The sequence below is a fragment of the Oryx dammah genome, unplaced genomic scaffold (assembly GCF_014754425.2).
Source record: "Oryx dammah isolate SB20612 unplaced genomic scaffold, SCBI_Odam_1.1 HiC_scaffold_23, whole genome shotgun sequence".
Taxonomy (NCBI): domain Eukaryota; kingdom Metazoa; phylum Chordata; class Mammalia; order Artiodactyla; family Bovidae; genus Oryx; species Oryx dammah.
Genome location: NW_024070207.1, coordinates 26,512,061 through 26,528,643, shown reverse-complemented (window position 1 = coordinate 26,528,643; position 16,583 = coordinate 26,512,061). Strand labels below are relative to the sequence as shown.

General features: G+C 35.8%; 1 protein-coding gene across 7 annotated transcripts in view; it reads right to left on the bottom strand.

Moving 5' to 3' along the window:
- Nucleotides 1-458: 458 nt before the first annotated feature.
- Nucleotides 459-16,583, bottom strand: part of SMARCA1 (SWI/SNF related, matrix associated, actin dependent regulator of chromatin, subfamily a, member 1) — a 67,976-nt gene continuing 51,851 nt past the window's right edge. For 2 of the 7 annotated variants that reach the window (XM_040265192.1, XM_040265191.1), the window contains 4 exons: nucleotides 14,221-14,339; nucleotides 13,884-14,096; nucleotides 2,292-2,402; nucleotides 459-1,194 (listed from right to left, as the gene is read on the bottom strand). In XM_040265192.1, coding sequence (XP_040121126.1) covers nucleotides 1,123-1,194; nucleotides 2,292-2,402; nucleotides 13,884-14,096; nucleotides 14,221-14,339 — 515 coding nt within the window. In that variant the 3' untranslated portion in view covers nucleotides 459-1,122. Of the gene's footprint in view, nucleotides 1,264-2,260; nucleotides 2,403-13,883; nucleotides 14,097-14,220; nucleotides 14,340-16,583 lie in introns of all 7 variants that reach the window. The other 5 variants (XM_040265193.1, XM_040265196.1, XM_040265195.1 and 2 more) reach the window with 3 other exon arrangements.

The following is a 16,583-nucleotide window of genomic DNA, read 5'->3' as shown; positions in this document are numbered from 1 at the left end:
CTGTTCTCCTACGGTGGCAGCTGAATAACCCACACGTTCTAGATGGTGCAGAAAGGAAACATGGGAGCCTCAGTCGGACTGGAGCCTGGAGTGACTGTGTGGAGCAGATCTCCTCCCATCTCACATCCCACTGGCCTGTGTGGGGTCTGTGGTGTGGGAAAGATAGAAGCTCTTGGTATATAAAACCTCGGATACTCTGTCTTGTGAACTGAGCATACTTGCATTCCTATGGAAGACCTCCCCCTTTCTTCTGCATGCATGCTGCTTATTTCATACTCGTCACTGAGTTGTTAATAAATCTACGTGTTATACCCAGACTCCCCTGAACTGGCTCTATGTGATAAAAGATCAGGCACAAGTCAGCAAGCAAAGCTTTAACTTTCAACCAAATACATAGTTGTGAACAATACAGTTCAGTAAACACAACTATCTTCTACTGCACAAAACACAGGAAATAATTAAATTTCTTATAGACATTTCTTTATTATACTTTCCCACTTGAATATTTAGAGAATAATTTAAATGTAATGCATACTGACAGCAAGCACAGTATCAAATATTAGTTTTTTTAATAATTTTCTGTTCTCACCCTTTATTCCTTTAGGAAAAAAATATTTAGATGACCTCAAAGAAACAATTATTATGCTAATCACAGTATGCAGTAACACGTACAAGCCCATACTCAATAGAAAAGAAAGCAACAAAGAAGTGAAAAAGTCTTTCTCCTCAAATCATTTTAATTCATTTTTCCACAGCCATATAAATTTAAAGTATGAAACAACAATAATACAGCTATAGAATCTAGGTTCTCTTTCAAAGCAGCGGCATATAAAACATAGAAAAGCTAAAACCTCAGCACAAGCTTCAAAAGAACAAGGACTGAGAGGATTTAGATGAAGACATGAAATACACAAAATACAGTACACAAAAATACTAGAATGCATAAAATCTAAAGCTACACATTTCAGGTAGAAAGCATTGTAAAATATATAAAATATGCAAGAAATCAAAACCAAACTGATTTTTCTTAGAGTACCATGAATACACTGGAACTGGCAATTAGCATTTGAAGATGGGAACAAGAAAATAGCAGTTTCCCATTTAAAACTTTATTTCTAGGCTTTAGGATTTCACCTTCTTGACATCCTTCTTTCCAGAGCTCTCAGTAGCTGACTCTGCTTTTCTTTTCTGTGACTAAAATGGAAACAGATTTAATGTTCTGCTCCAATATGCACATTTTTAAATGGCCCAACAATGTTAAATCTAGGATGTAAATGCATCAAAAAAAAATTTTAACATGAATATTCACTTAAATGTTATACTCACAGTTAATGTTCTATATAGCCCAACAAACTATATAACCCAATGTAAAATAACCTCCAAACATGTTTTCTTGTTAAGAAAAGACATAAAATACCCATCAAAAATAGTCATCAAGTTTCTACTTACACATGGTACTAAAACTGTATGCTTAAAGAACTACTTAATACTTAAAATTTTCTGGGAAAAATGTTAATTATGAGTGTATTACTTTTGAAATGTTATGACAGATGCTAAAATACCATATTTCATATATTCTATGATGCACACTTGTTTCCCACTTTAGCATCTCTGAAATCAGGATGCATTCTAGAATTGATGACAAATCAGAGTTACTTGGCAGCAGTTTTTCTTAGTAGCACATAAAATAATGCTTTGTCTTACAATGGAAGGCATCTTAGACTTGATGAAATATGGTAGTTTACTTAACCACACTCAAATAATATGTTAAAGACTACTTGAAATTGTAACTATACAAGGCAACCTGACTGAGTTAAAATCATCTTACTATTAACAGTTAACTTATTACCAAGTAAATCAAGTAAAGCTTTGCTGTCTCCTCAAAGTTCTTTGTATTCATAGTTCCACAAAGATCAGAAAACTTCTTTGATCAAATCAGAACTCTGTTTCAACCTCAGCCCCACCCCACCCCACCCCTCTTCTACTCCCCATGACAACTCCAGTCTCAGTTCAGAGGATTTTACTTGCATTACACTTCTGCTTAAAAGTCATGAGAAATTTTTAAAAATACTGAGCCCTGTTACTAGGGAGTTCCTAACCATATACGCTACAAACAAATAGGAAACACATGGTTGTAGTGTAATTCTTTTTCTGTCAAAAACAAATCAGCATTTCATAAAAACCAGTCTTTATAATAGGTATCACTATAGCATTAAACATAATATAGGCATTTTAATTATGTAAAAAAAATGGGATCTACCTAAAAGTTAGGAAAATGCTGAAAATTTTACCATTGGAGTTTTAGTTGCCCGTTTCTTCTTTTCTGCTCTCTCTCTTTCCTCAATTTCCATATTTTCTTTCTCAATCAATGAAATCAGAGTATTACAGCGTCTCTGGAATTCCTGAACCAAATAAAGAAGACTTTTAATTTCTGCAACCCAGGTACAACCTTCAAAAAGTGGTAATTGTTCTATTCTATCACTTCTGTGATAGAGAATTTTCTAAATTGGTATTCTTCAGAACAATATTCAAACAGGCTATATTCCACTAAATATATGATAAGTGGATAAATATCATTCAGTAGGAGAGTGGGTAAACTGTGGTACATCCATATCATGAAATACTGCTCAGCAGTAAAAAAGGAAAGAACTATTGGTATATGCAGAAACCTAAATGAACCCTATGAGTGAAAAAAAAAAGCCAATCTCAAAAGGTTACACAGCACAGTGTTCCATTTATATTAACATTATTAAATGACAGAAGTTTAGAAATTGCCAGGGACTAGAAAAAGGGGGTGAGGGGTGTGAATTTATAGAGCCAGTACGAGTAAGTCTTCTGGTGGTGTTAGTTACATGTACCTATGTGTGATCAAATTGTACTGAACTACACACTCATGAGGAGGGAACAGCAACCCACTTCAGTATTCTTGCCTGGAGAATCTCATGAACAGAGGAGCCTGGCAGGCTACAGTCCATGGGGTCACAAAGAGTCAGACATGACTGAAGCAACTTAGCACACACATACACACTCATCCACACACACACCCATGTGCACACACACCCACACACAAGAGTTCATCTATAACCAACGAAATCTGAATAAGCTCTTTGGATTGTATTAATGTCCATTTTCTGATGGTGACACTGTCCTGTGTTTATGGAAGATGTGGCCATCTGGGAAAACTTGGTGAAGGGTACATGGGCCCTCCCTGGACATTTCTTCACAGCTTCCTGTGAATCTATAAATATTTCAAAACAGAAAGTTAACAAAAGTCACATTAAAAAAATAAGGGGATGTCCTCTTGTCAAAGTACAATTTGGAAATACTCAGCTTACAAAAGTCAGATTTCTTTTCTATAGGGATGCTCAGAGCCTTTAAAGTTCTAATAAGCACTGTCAACCACTAGGGTAGGAGATGGAAAAAGCAAGCAATTCCCAAAGCCATTCAATCAGCAGAAGTCTCTTCTCAAAGGATACCTCGTGGGATCAGAGTTCTGAGGAAACACTGCTACAGTTGTTAATTCAAAGCAAACAATAGCTGTAAAGATTCCACATTAACCTTGCCACTACCTATATTTCACTGCCAGCAAATCAATGCATCCAAACTATAAACAGCTTTTATGAATGTATGGTGAACGTTAAATATATGATTCATTAATATGGACACTCATATATTAGCTTGGTATATTTTGCTGTATTTGAAAGGTAAATAATGGCTTAATATCAAAGGATAAATAACATTAAAATGGTTTCTTTTTGCATAAGCAAAAATATTTGATAAGATATAAAATAGCTAAATGCTCAAATTAAAATGTGGATTTATTAACAATTGAGAACTCCAACCAAAAAGTGGTCAAAGTACAAGAATAGAAAACAAAATAATTTTAAGTGTCCAAATATTAAAAACTTTTTTCAATCAAAGACATGCAAAGTAAAACAATGATATATTTATCAAATTAGCAAAGACATGTTCACATGTGTGTGATATGTGCATCCAGTGTTGGCAGTAAGATGGTGAAATGGAAGCTCTCATTCACTGATGATGGGATGCCACTGTGAAAAAACTGTGTCCTCCCCAAATCTGTAAGTTGAAGCCTTAACACACCCACAACGTGATTGTGTTTGGAGAGAGGGCCTTTAAAAGGAGGTAATTAAGGTTAACCAAAGTCATAACGATTGAGTCCTTCCGTGTAAGGACACAGGAAGAAGACACTGTCTACAAGCCAGGGAGAAACGCCTCACCAGAAACCAACCCACCTGGAGCCAAAGCCATGAGAAATTGTCACCTCATGTGGGTACTATGTTATGGCAGCCCAAGCAGACTAAAATACTATCTTTCTAGAAAGAAAATTAGGAACATCAATGATGTATCCTAAAAATTTCATATTCTTTGAATGAGCAATTCCACTTCTAGATGCTTAACATAAGGAAATAGATGTACACGAAGATTTACAAAACAATATTTAGAGCAGTGTGCTTTTTAGCAGAGAAATATTGGGAACTAAATTTTTGCTCATTTGGAAATTATGATATACATATAAATACATCTTAGTATATATACACATACACAATAGAAATAGCTGAGAGAGAACTATGTGCAGAGTTACTGGTGGTTAACAGCAGCTATTTCTGAATATAGAATCAATGGGAACTTTTATTTTCTTCTTTATACTAGCATGCATTTTCTAAATTTTTTTGTAATGAATATTGCAATCTGTAACATTTTTAAGAAGTGGCAAATTTTTTAAATACAGTTTTATCTTTCCAAATAAAAGCTAGAAAAAATGGCACACAGAAATATTATCAACTATCCAAGCATCTTCTATTCTGTAAAATTCAAGCCCAAAAGAAGGCAGAAAACCAAAGACAGTCTAGACAGGAAAAAATTCTTCATTAACAAATTATTGTTTAACTATTAAAAATAACCATCCTCAATTACTCAAGGTTAAATAATTTAGGAAAAATAACATTGGAATTTTCCTTACTTACCAAAACAATGGCAGTATCTTTAATATGCAGACCAAACACTCTTCATAGCTTCATTCAATACCACACATACAAATTAAACAGCATGTTATTCAATTTATCTATTATAGAAAGGGCTAAGTTGACCCTGATGAGATTTGATTGTTGGTTTCTAGGGAGACTAGATAGAGTCTTTATGTGAAGCTGATTCTTGAATCATTAAGCTATACCCTCTGGCTATTATTATTCTCAATAAGTAATAGTTGCCTGTGACTGCAGATATCTTTAGATACATATTCATGGTTCATATGGGTGATTCAGGAAAAAACTAATACTTTTGAGACAGTTTCATATGCAGGGAAGTAGAATATCTCAAGATGATTATAAATAGACTCTATAATAAGTTCTTACCTTCATTCCTTTTAACCTGTCACTAACTACAGACAGAAAAATAATCTCTCTGGAGAAAGGCATCAAGAAATGAGTGAGTCTGGATGTTACCTTCCTAGCGTAGGTAATGCCACTTCCTCTAAAGATACCAAGCCCATCTTTTATTCACACGCTTAAAGACTGACTAACTAAGCAGATGGTATCAAAAACAGAACACAAGCTAACACCAGAAATTTCTATAAAGAAAGAGGCCAGATTACCAATAAAACAGTGATTCATTTTTTGAATAACTAAATGACAATGAAATGATTCTGAGAAATTTTATGATGTCTAAAGCAATTTTATCTTACATAATTTCTTCTTTCATATACATGTTCCCCCTAGATTCTTGTACTTTTTTATCTTCCTATTTTCCTTGGGGTTACAGGGAGTGGTTCACATGGTCTCAAACTGTTTCCACAGTTCTGTGGTCTAATTATCTCCTTCTTTCACGATTTCCCTATGCTGGATTTAGGAATGAAATTGAAGGGAGAGAAACAGCACACAAGAGGAAGACAGGAGACACAAAAACAAGAAAGACAACAGAAGAAAGTAGGAAAATGACAAATGGAAAAATGTTGTGCAGTGTTAATAGCTGTGGCCAAAGGGAAAAAAAAAAGTACTTTGTGTTCACACATGCTCAGGAAATGCTAGGTTTTTAAAAGGTTAAACAAATTTTGTCATGGCAGGACTTCACAGAGCTCTTAGCAGTCTAATGTAGATTGCAAGGGTCAAGGGCAGGATTCAAAACCTTGTTTTGCATATTGTATATTTGCAAATCCTGGAACAATGTTTGGTAGAAACCAACTTGGAAAATGCTGTGCAGGGTAAGAGTGATGGAGAAGACTAAGTTTGAATCAAAATACAAAGAACCTAGAAGCTAAAACCAAAGAACTAAGCAATTTTACTTAATTCAGTTGACAAAAGGATCTCACTGATTATTTTTAAGCAGGAGGAGTCATGTAATCAAAGATATATTGTGTACTCTGAAATCTTCCCCTGATACAGAGTCTCAATAGGGGGAGCTCATAAAATTACAGACTCTCAAGATTGAAAAAGACCTTTAAAAATCACTCAAGTTGATGCTGAATCTCTTCTACTAGGTCCTTGCTAATTAGCTGTCCAGCCTGTCTGAATTCTTCCAATGATGGGGTACTCATTACCTCACAAGATTGCCTAGCCCACCTCTGAATAAGTTTAAAATATTCCCTTGTGCAAAGCTACAATGTGCTACCTTATTGTTTCCAACAATTGGTTCTAGGTCTAACCTTTGCAGTCAGATTGAACAAGCTGATTCCCTCTTCTGTACGACAATCTTTCAAATATCAGAAGGCAGCTCTCATGCCTCCATCTCAATAACCAGCAGACCTGCCAAACATCTCTCCTTTAGGCTCAATAGGCTCCCCCTTTACCCATCCTTCATTTAACATGTTTCCTGAAGGACTGTATAATGCTTATGTCTACCTTGGTTATATTATTTATTTCCTTCCAGTTTTCTTACACATTCTTTAAATCAGGGGTCAGCACATCTTTTCTGCAAAGAGCCAAACAGTAAATACTGTCGGCTCCGCAGACCACACGGTCTCTCTCACAACTACTCGGCTTTGCCACTGCAGCATGAAGGCGTGTGGCTGGGTTCCAACAAAACTGTACAGACACTAAAATCTGAACTTCGCATAATTTTCACATGTCACAAAATAGCCTTCTTTTGATTTTCTTTCAACCATTTGAAAATGTATCATTCTTGGCTTGCAGGCTGTACAAAAACAGGTAAAGAGCTGTAGTTTGCCAACCCCTGGTTTAAACTAGACTTTAGATTGACTTTAAGCAAACTGTCTGCCTTGGTTTTCCATATCTTCTTAATGGTTTATGATTCTGTTCAATGCAAAATCACCCAAGTCCCAACTTTTGAGTACTAGGACATGGATCTCTACCTTTATTTAATAAATGATGGGATGTTTGCAGTAAGTGGCGCTGCCCTGTACTGTGTGGTGAATATCAATCACACCAGGCACCAAGTTCAAACATCCTTTGCCCCAATACTCAGCTTCAAAGCATCAATTCAAAAGGCACAGAAAGCATCAGAAGACTTGAAGTGACTTATTGAAAGAGATTAAAGAGACTCCACATTACATTTCTTATGTACTAAAATCCTAGACACTAAGCCTGCCTAAGTCTGAATGACAGAAGGTCGGTGCCCACTATCGGTTCAAAGTCAAAAGCAGGTGAATGAGCAGGAGCAAAATAAATAAATAAATTGCACTCCACATTGGTGCCTCAAAATTTGTAGGTAGTTCTACAAAGTCAGAATTTTCTTCTATAGTTCTTAGTAAAACAAAACTGGGAGGTTTTTTCTCCTTTGCTGTTTTGTAAAGTCCCTGTACTTCACCTTCAGAATCAACACCTTCAACTATATATTCTGTGGTATATTTCCCAGGTTCTTTGTCACCTTAGAACCCCTCTCATACTAACAAAAAGCAATGGCATTCTACGCTAAAATCTCAGGGCCCAAGCACACTGGCCATTAGATGGGAGTTATATATTCTAATAATAATAATATAAAAATATCTTATATTTCTTAAGCAAGTATCAAATGTTATGACAGTTTTACCTAATTGCTCCTACTTAAACATCGTTATTTGTACAATGTCGCGTCACTTTCTCACAGGATAGCTGATGCTGCTATTTAGTCGCTAAGTCATGCCTGACTCTTTGCAACCCTATGGACTGTAGCCCAGCAGACTCTTCTGCCCATGGGATTTCCCAGGCAAGAATACTGAAGTGGGTTGCCAGGATAGCACATAAGCATAAATATGTAAAACAAACTCCTGTTAGTGCATGTATCATATTTCAGATTGTTAGAACAATTCAGTCTTAAATCAAACACTACAGTTACTAATAAAACACATGATGTTTACAACTGGCTATTCAAACCAAAGCTTCAGGGGTTATAGCCAACTAAAGTCCATCATTAGAGAAAGGTAGACGAAAAGAAAAGAAAGGAAGAGGAAAAAAGAACTCAAATCCATTGCTACATTTCTTCACATTCTATCCAAATGTGATCCAATGATAGGCTCTATGAGACAGAAGCCAACTGAAGAACCAAAGTTCCATGCTCATTTATTCACTGAATGCCCACTTTGTGCAAGGTGTTATGCTGGTACCTTTAGATGTAACCATTTGCTCTTGAAGGTTAAGACAGCAGTAATGAAAAATGACTCTGGGGCAGATGGTGATATATTAGCCAAGGTGGGGGTGAAAACAGGAGGAACAGAGAAGAGACAGATAGAAATTTGGGAATTATCAGCCTATATGGGAGTTGAGGTAGACGTTTGCCCATTTTCACAGAGCAGTATTTCTATACAGTGAATCTGACCATGTCACCGCCCTCTTAAAATCTTTCAATGACTCCCCATTTCCTATGGAATAATGATCAAAGTTCAACAGGGCCCCTGGTCATTTGGCTGCCAGCTCTTTCCTCATCTTTTGGGACTCTCCTACTCACACCCCAGCACACCAACCTACTTGCAGTTTGTGAATATGCTGGGCTTGTTTCTACCTTTGCACATGCCATTTCCATAGTTCCAGGGCCAATTCCTTCCTGGTCTTTCAAGGCTCATTTCCAAGAAGGACCTCTTCTGTGAAGCCATTCCTCTGACCTAACCCTTAAGGCAAAGTTAAGCACAACTCCTTCTGTATACACCTCTATATAGGATCTATTGGAAAATTAAGGCTGAAGAGGACATTTTAGTCTTTCAAGTACATGGGGAAATAATATATAGCTATAAGTATAAAAGAGTTGGACTGTGAAGAAAGCTGAGTGCTGAAGAATTGATGCTTCTGAACTGTGGTGTTGGAGAAGACTCTTGAGAGTCCCTTGGACAGCAAGGAGATCCAACCAGTCCATTCTAAAGGAGATCAGCCCTGGGTGTTCTTTGGAAGGAATGATGCTAAAGCTGAAACTCCAGTACTTTGGCCACCTCATGCGAAGAGTTGACTCATTGGAAAAGACTCTGATGCTGGGAGGGATTGGGGGCAGGAGGAGAAGGGGACGACAGAGGGTGAGATGGCTGGATGGAATCACTGACTCGATGGATGTAAGTTTGCGTGAACCCTGGGAGTTGGTGATGGACAGGGAGGCCTGGCGTTCTGCGATTCATGGGGTCGCAAAGAGTCAGACACAACTGAGCGACTGAACTGAACTGAACTCATAAGCATAAATATATTTTAACAATTCTATAGTCAAGAACTCATCAATAATTTTATATTTTACCAATTTTTTGAATAATGTATTAATTCATATCCTCACATTTCATTAAGAAAGTAATGCTCTAAGATACCAATATTAGCTGTTATCACACAATTAAGTACTAGTACATAAAATGAAAAATCCTGAGTGGCCTTCCTTATAAAATGTCCTAGGCTACACTGCATAAGCAACAAACAAAAGTGTCATTGTGACTACAGGAGAGCTTGGGAATTTTTTACCTTGACTTCTGTTTTTCTAAAGTATCTATAAAGAAAATTCTTCTCTGACTGGACAAATAATTTATCAAATATCCTGTGCTTAACTAATAACTTAGTTAATGTTTACTATCACAGATAAACCTACAAAAAGGGAAGGAAGCTCATAAAAAGCTATAGCAATATTTTCTAAAAAGTCTTTTTTCTCCTACAACTCTAATGAGGAATGTCATGTTCTTAATTTTAAATAAGGAACACTTTCATTAATAATAAAGCTGTGATTTGAAAACAAACAGCAATAACATGAAATTTTTATTACATTGTACAACAGTGTGTAATTCTCTGAAATACTACCTAAAAAATTCATTTGAACTATCACAAAAGGCAAGGCAATTGTAATCATGACTTATTAATACTTTCATTCAACTCTAAGGTCCATGGCCACAGGATATGCACACAGAGCTTCTTGAGAGTCTAAGAGAGGAAAGAAAAAACTCCCTAGAGTCTAAAAATTAAGAATATTTTTTGGCTAAAATGAAGAGTCAGAGCAACCTTGCCAAGAAAGTACAGTCGCTATATCAAGAAATGTTCTTTATTTCAGAGAGCCAAATTCTGCTTTTTATTCTTTGAGTACCTCAAAGAACTTAAGCAGGAGCAAGGACTTACTGATTAAACTCTGGATACTTTCAGTATGTCCTCTCCAGTAAACTGACTAATGTGCTAGATCTTTTAGACTTCTCAGATTCTTTTCAAATATCCCAGTCATGTCAGTCTGTCACTAAATGAATGAAGATAGTGCCCTGAAATTCATTCAGTAAAAGGAATTAATGAGCTACTGTTGATAAAGGGATTGGCAACCTTATAGTATAAAAGGTACTATACAAAGTATTATCTTTTCTTCTTATAGTCATCTGGCAAAGATACTTTTAATTCTGATAGTTTTAAATGTCCTAAGACTAAGACCTCACTATAATACATTTCTTTTCTTAGAAGCAAAATGGTAGGGCAATTCATATGCTCTGAGCTTAAAAATCTAAATTGATCATATCCTTCCTACTTGTTTATGTAGTTCAATAGAGACTGATTACTTACTTAAAGACCACACAATTTTTCAGAGAAAGAAATCATAATCTTTTTAGCATACAGAAATGGAACTAAAACTCATTTTCTCTTTTGTATAGCCAGCATTTTTAAATGGAAAAGAGCCTCAAAGAAATTTTCAACCTTTAGCTGAAGGCTTTCAAAATGTGGCATATTCAGAAGTGAAGGTTCATGCCTTTAAGCATTTTAAGACTGTTAAGTCAGAAGCCGTGAATTCAGTAGTTTGAGATCTCTGAATAAAATATAACTACCAAAGTTTCTATTTTTTTTCCTAAGTATTTCACACTATTTATTGGTGTCTCTGGGAAAGTCATCTTTAAGCAAGATTGTTTTTAAAGACAGCCTCTTTAGTAAGCTAAGTTTAAGGTTTAATCATTAATAAAATGTTAATTTGAACACAGTGACATATGCACATAATGAATCAAGTTATATCCTCTGTATTTTGGGGTTTTTCAATGAAGCAAATTATTTTAATTATGGAAATCACAACTGCCTCCTTCAAGGGGGAAGTTTCACTTCCTAGATTGTGAATGATCCACTATACAAAACCAATCGTTTAAAATGAGGGGAAAAAAGATCATCTAGAAATAACAGGAATCCATTTTTTAATTCCCTAATGATTTATATTATCATGAAATATTCTAAAAAGATGGTCTAAATAGTCAAAATCCAGAAACATAAAAATTACCCATTAACTAGGAAGGAAATGATATAATGGAAAATTTAACAAAAACTCTGGATTAAAATATTTACTATGAAATAAGCTACTATATGTTTTTAAAGATTCTTTAGAAATCATAAATTCCACCTTCCAGAACATAATTAAGGACAGAATTGTCTTCGTTTTTAACTGGCAAAATAAGAGTTTCATTTTTCAGTCACCTATGTAGTTAATATCTACTCTTTGAAAAACATACATTAAAGATTTAAACCTCTTGGTAAAGAAAGACGTAAATGTTTTGTAGAAAGATGGAGGAAAAGATTCTTTACAAGGGAGTTCAGAGACATCTAGTGGTCATTAACAATACACTTGGTTTTTTCCTAGAAAATGAAATAAGGTTACATAGTTCTACAGTCATGTTCATATTACAAGTAATATAAAATTTCCCCTGCACTTCTGAATCTGTTTCACCCTACTGCTTTAGCTTAATGTTTCTAGAAACTGAAAACAGCATTAAACTCAACCTTTAAAAAGTAGTAAAATATCACTGAAATAATATACAAAACTCTGCAAATGTTCCATCACATAAAAGGGCATGTATGATTTAAAACACAATTCATCAACAAATGCAGGTAGGTATTTGTCTTTTACAAGCTGTTAATGCTGCTGTAAATTAGGTAACTATATGCATAAAACCCCAAATGGCTAAAAATTTTAAATGCCTGGCTTCTGAAAGGAGTTCTCTTCTAAACATGGTCATAGCTGCATCAAGCTGGAAGGCACCTTAAAAGGCCAACAAGCTCACTGACAAAGTCTTCAGACTGTCAAAATAGAATCTAATTTTCAAAGCTAATAGAAAAGCTATTCTACACTGTTCTTCAATAGTCTATTTCAATGATCCAAAGAACCTGTCAAACAACTCTTCCTCCAACATCAGTCCTTCATGCTACAGATTAATCCTCATCTTTTTTATTCTTTCCTCAGTTCTTTCTACTGTGTATTATTAACATTTATACCTCTTCCTATTCTTTTATACAAGTACAGCACTTTACATTCATCCCTATTACTGTCATGTAGCAAGGGAGATTCAATTGATTCATCATTACAATTTCTCTAGTTCCTTTTGTATTCTGGCTTGATCCAAGCTTGATCCAAAGTATTTGCTACCTCTCTCAGTATTACGTATTCCATAAACTTGACAGACACAGTCTAATAACAATCCAGGAACACTCTAAATTTGTATTAAGTTTTAACACAAAATATCTGATTTATAAAGCATCCACCAAAATTAGCACCTTCAATATAGCAAGTCAAACTTTTCTTTTCTTTTTATTCAATTTGAACTGAGAATATAAAATGGGTCAGACAAAATATCAAGCATAGTTTCACATCTCTATGAACTTTTGGCCAAAAAACATTTATGATAGAAACTAAAGAAAAATGTCCAATGTTTGGATTGTTGGTTTCTGGATACTTTTAATGTTTTGTTGTTGTTGTTCAGTCACTCAGTCGTGTCCAACTCTTTTAGGCTATATGAATCTATTTTTGTATTAATTAACTCAACTAACAAAAGACTGACAGTGCCAACATTAAAAACATGTTGCATTTATTTCTGGCTTCCCTGATAGCTCAGTTGGTAAAGAATCCACCTGCAATGCAGGAGACCCTGGTTCGATTCCTGGGTCGGGAAGATCTGCTGGAGAAGGGATAGGCTACCCACTCCAGTATTCTGGCCTGGAGAATTCCATGGACTATATAGTCCATGGGGTCGGGTCGCAAAGAGTCAAACACGACTCTTTCCATATCAGCATTTATTTCCATACGAGCAAGAACACTGCTAAGCGGCATTAGGATTTAACAGGAACACAATTCATGTCAGAAAGTAACAGGAAATTACATCAAGCTAAAATAAAATCTCACATGATGTCTGTGACCTACTTTCAAATGGTTTAGAAACACAGATCTGTATATTAATAAATAGAAAATACAGATCTAGATTTATGAATATAGCTGTGTTTCTGAATTTCTGACTATAATATATAGATTCTATATGTATAGATAGATTCTATGTATGGAAGTATACACACACACACACATATATATGCACATATGCATATACTAGTAAGAGGAGAAAGCCAATGTGGCAAATGTTGACAATTAGAGAATCTAAGTGAAGGATATGTGACGTTTGAAATGTTTTAACATAAAAAGTAGGAAGGAAAAAAAAAGTAGGAGGAATCCATAAGCAAGAAAAGAATACATACCATGGCAGTTCTAGACTTGATAAACCAGTCAAATCTAAACTGAGGAGCATTCCGAACACACTGTCTCAATTCTTCATACACGTTTTCTCTATCAAAGCCCATTTTGTGTAACATACATATCAGGAATCTATCTTCTTCCTCAGTATAGTTCTTTCCTTTGCTAGTTCCATACTGAATACGTAACTGATGAAATGGAGCCTTGTATCTTGCAATCTATAGATTTAAACAAAATAGTGCTTCTAACTAAATGTGCAGTAATAATAAGTCAAAGCTAATCACCATTTAATCATCAATTGAAACAATCTATTGGTAATTTGACAATTAGGAAATATAGTACTTTAGCATCCAGGGCTTTCTTGATACTGATCCTTCGTTGAATTCTTGCTTCTCCACGTTCAATTTGAGCCATAATTTTCTCAATGTCCTGTAATTCATTGCAACGCTCCCAAAATACAGCTGAAAAAAACAAGAGTTATTATTTCACACTTCTGTCATCTTACATAAATGAATCCAAGGAACTACAGAATGAAGAATTAGCAGGAAAGGATACAGTGAACTTATACTGTTTATACTTAAGATTCAGAGTCATAAGTAGATATAGACATATATATATATATATACATATGCTGCTGCTAAGTCGCTTCAGTCGTGTCCGACTCTGTGCGACCCCATAGACGACAGCCCACAAGGCTCCACCGTCCCTGCCTGGGATTCTCCAGGCAAGAACACTGGAGTGGGTTGCCATTTCCTTCTCCAAGGCATGAAAATGAAAAGTGAAAGTGAGGTCGCTCAGTCGTGTCCGACTCTTCACGACCCCATAGACTGTAGCCTACCAGGCTTTTCCGTCCATGAGATTTTCCAGGCAAGAGTACTGGAGTGGGGTGCCATCGCCTTCTCCGATATATACATATATATGCATATATATAGGGCTTCCCTGGTGGCCCAGACAGTAAAGTGTCTGTCTGCAATGCAGGAGACCCAGGTTCGATCCCTGGGTTGGTAAGAACCCCTGGAGAAGGCGATGGCACCCTACTCCAGTACTCTTGCCTGGAAAATCCCATGGACGGAGGAACCTGATAGGCTACAGTCCATGGGGTCGCAAAGAGTTGGACATGACTGAGTGACTTCACTTTCACATGCACACATATATATATATATATGTTCAATTATTAAATACTCTTAGGGTATAATAAATGAGGGGTATTAAATACCTCTTTTCATTTAAAAGTAAGACCTCAACAAGAAAGTTTTAGGTTAGCAATTTTCCTTTCATGAAACATTATGAAGCTTTTTTTCTATTTATATATTTGGCTGCACTAGGTCTTAGTTGCAGTAAGTGGGACATTCTCTCTTAGTTACAGCATGTGGGATCCAGTTCCCTGACCAGGGATTGAACCCAGGCCCCCTGCACTGGGAAAATGGAGTCCTAGCCACTGGACCACCAGGGAAGTCCCTATTATAAAGTTTTTAATTATCCATCTCAGATGACTAGAATTTCAAAAGACACTACAGATATTGATTTAAGCTATGCTTTTATTTGAACATTATATCCTCTGGCACAGCCCCAATTAAGCTGTCCTGAGTTAATCATCCTACCTGGCCTGGTGTCAATTTGAAGGAATATCTGACATAGTATCTTCTTTTTTTTTTTTTAATTTATTTATTTATTTTTAATTTTTACTTTACAATTCTGTATTGGTTTTGGCATAGATTGACATGAATCCACCACAGGTGTTTTTTTTCTTGCAACTTCATACACATTGATGCTTATTCCCCTTCTTATCTTTTGAAGAAAATTCTACTTCAGAAACTTTCTCAGCACATATCTTTTTACACTATTTTCATTCAACTCCTGCTGCTAAAATTTAACTCTCTCCTCTATTTTACCCCTTTTTAAGTCTCCAAATGCCTTAAACTTATGCGGCAAATGGTAACAGCAGCAGTAATGTTATGCTGGTATCAAAATAAAGAACATTCATAGACTTGATGTTATACTACACGAAATAACAACTCAATATAATCCATCTCTAAAGTCCCTGACAATCACCAGAAGGCTCTTTCACATCTCCAAAAGAAAAATAAAGTATCTGCTCCCTAATTAAACATAGACTTATTCAAGCACTAGCACTATAAATAAATTAAAAGTTGTTCCTAGTCTGTATTAATCTTTGGCATATTTAATTTTATTTCAATGTTTCCTCCCTACTATTTTTCACAGCAAAAATATAGAATTTCACTTGTTAGGCTAAGTAGGCTTTGAGGGGCTAGCACAGAAACCTAAACCTACTTTGTAACATTTCTATGAGGAGAAATGTTCTAGGTTCTATACAGCTACTGCTGCTGCTGCTAAGTCACTTCAGTCGTGTTCAACTCTGTGCGACCCCATAGATGGCAGCCTACCAGGCTCCTCCGTCCCTGGGATTCTCCAGGCAAGAACACTAGAGTGGGTTGCCATTTCCTTCTCCAATGCATGAAAGTGAAAAGTGGAAGTGAAGTGGCTAAATTTGAGAGCTCAACCTATTTGGACTTTAGAAACTTCCTATGTTCTACATAAAGAAAACTTACTACACATACTTGTCTATTTTAATAAGATTTCTTTTCAGAAGCATTAGGTTGGCTGCACTGTGACATGGAAATCAGTATTTACTCCATATGCTTTGGCACATAATTTAGTTCTGGTCAAGACCAAAGACACAGCTG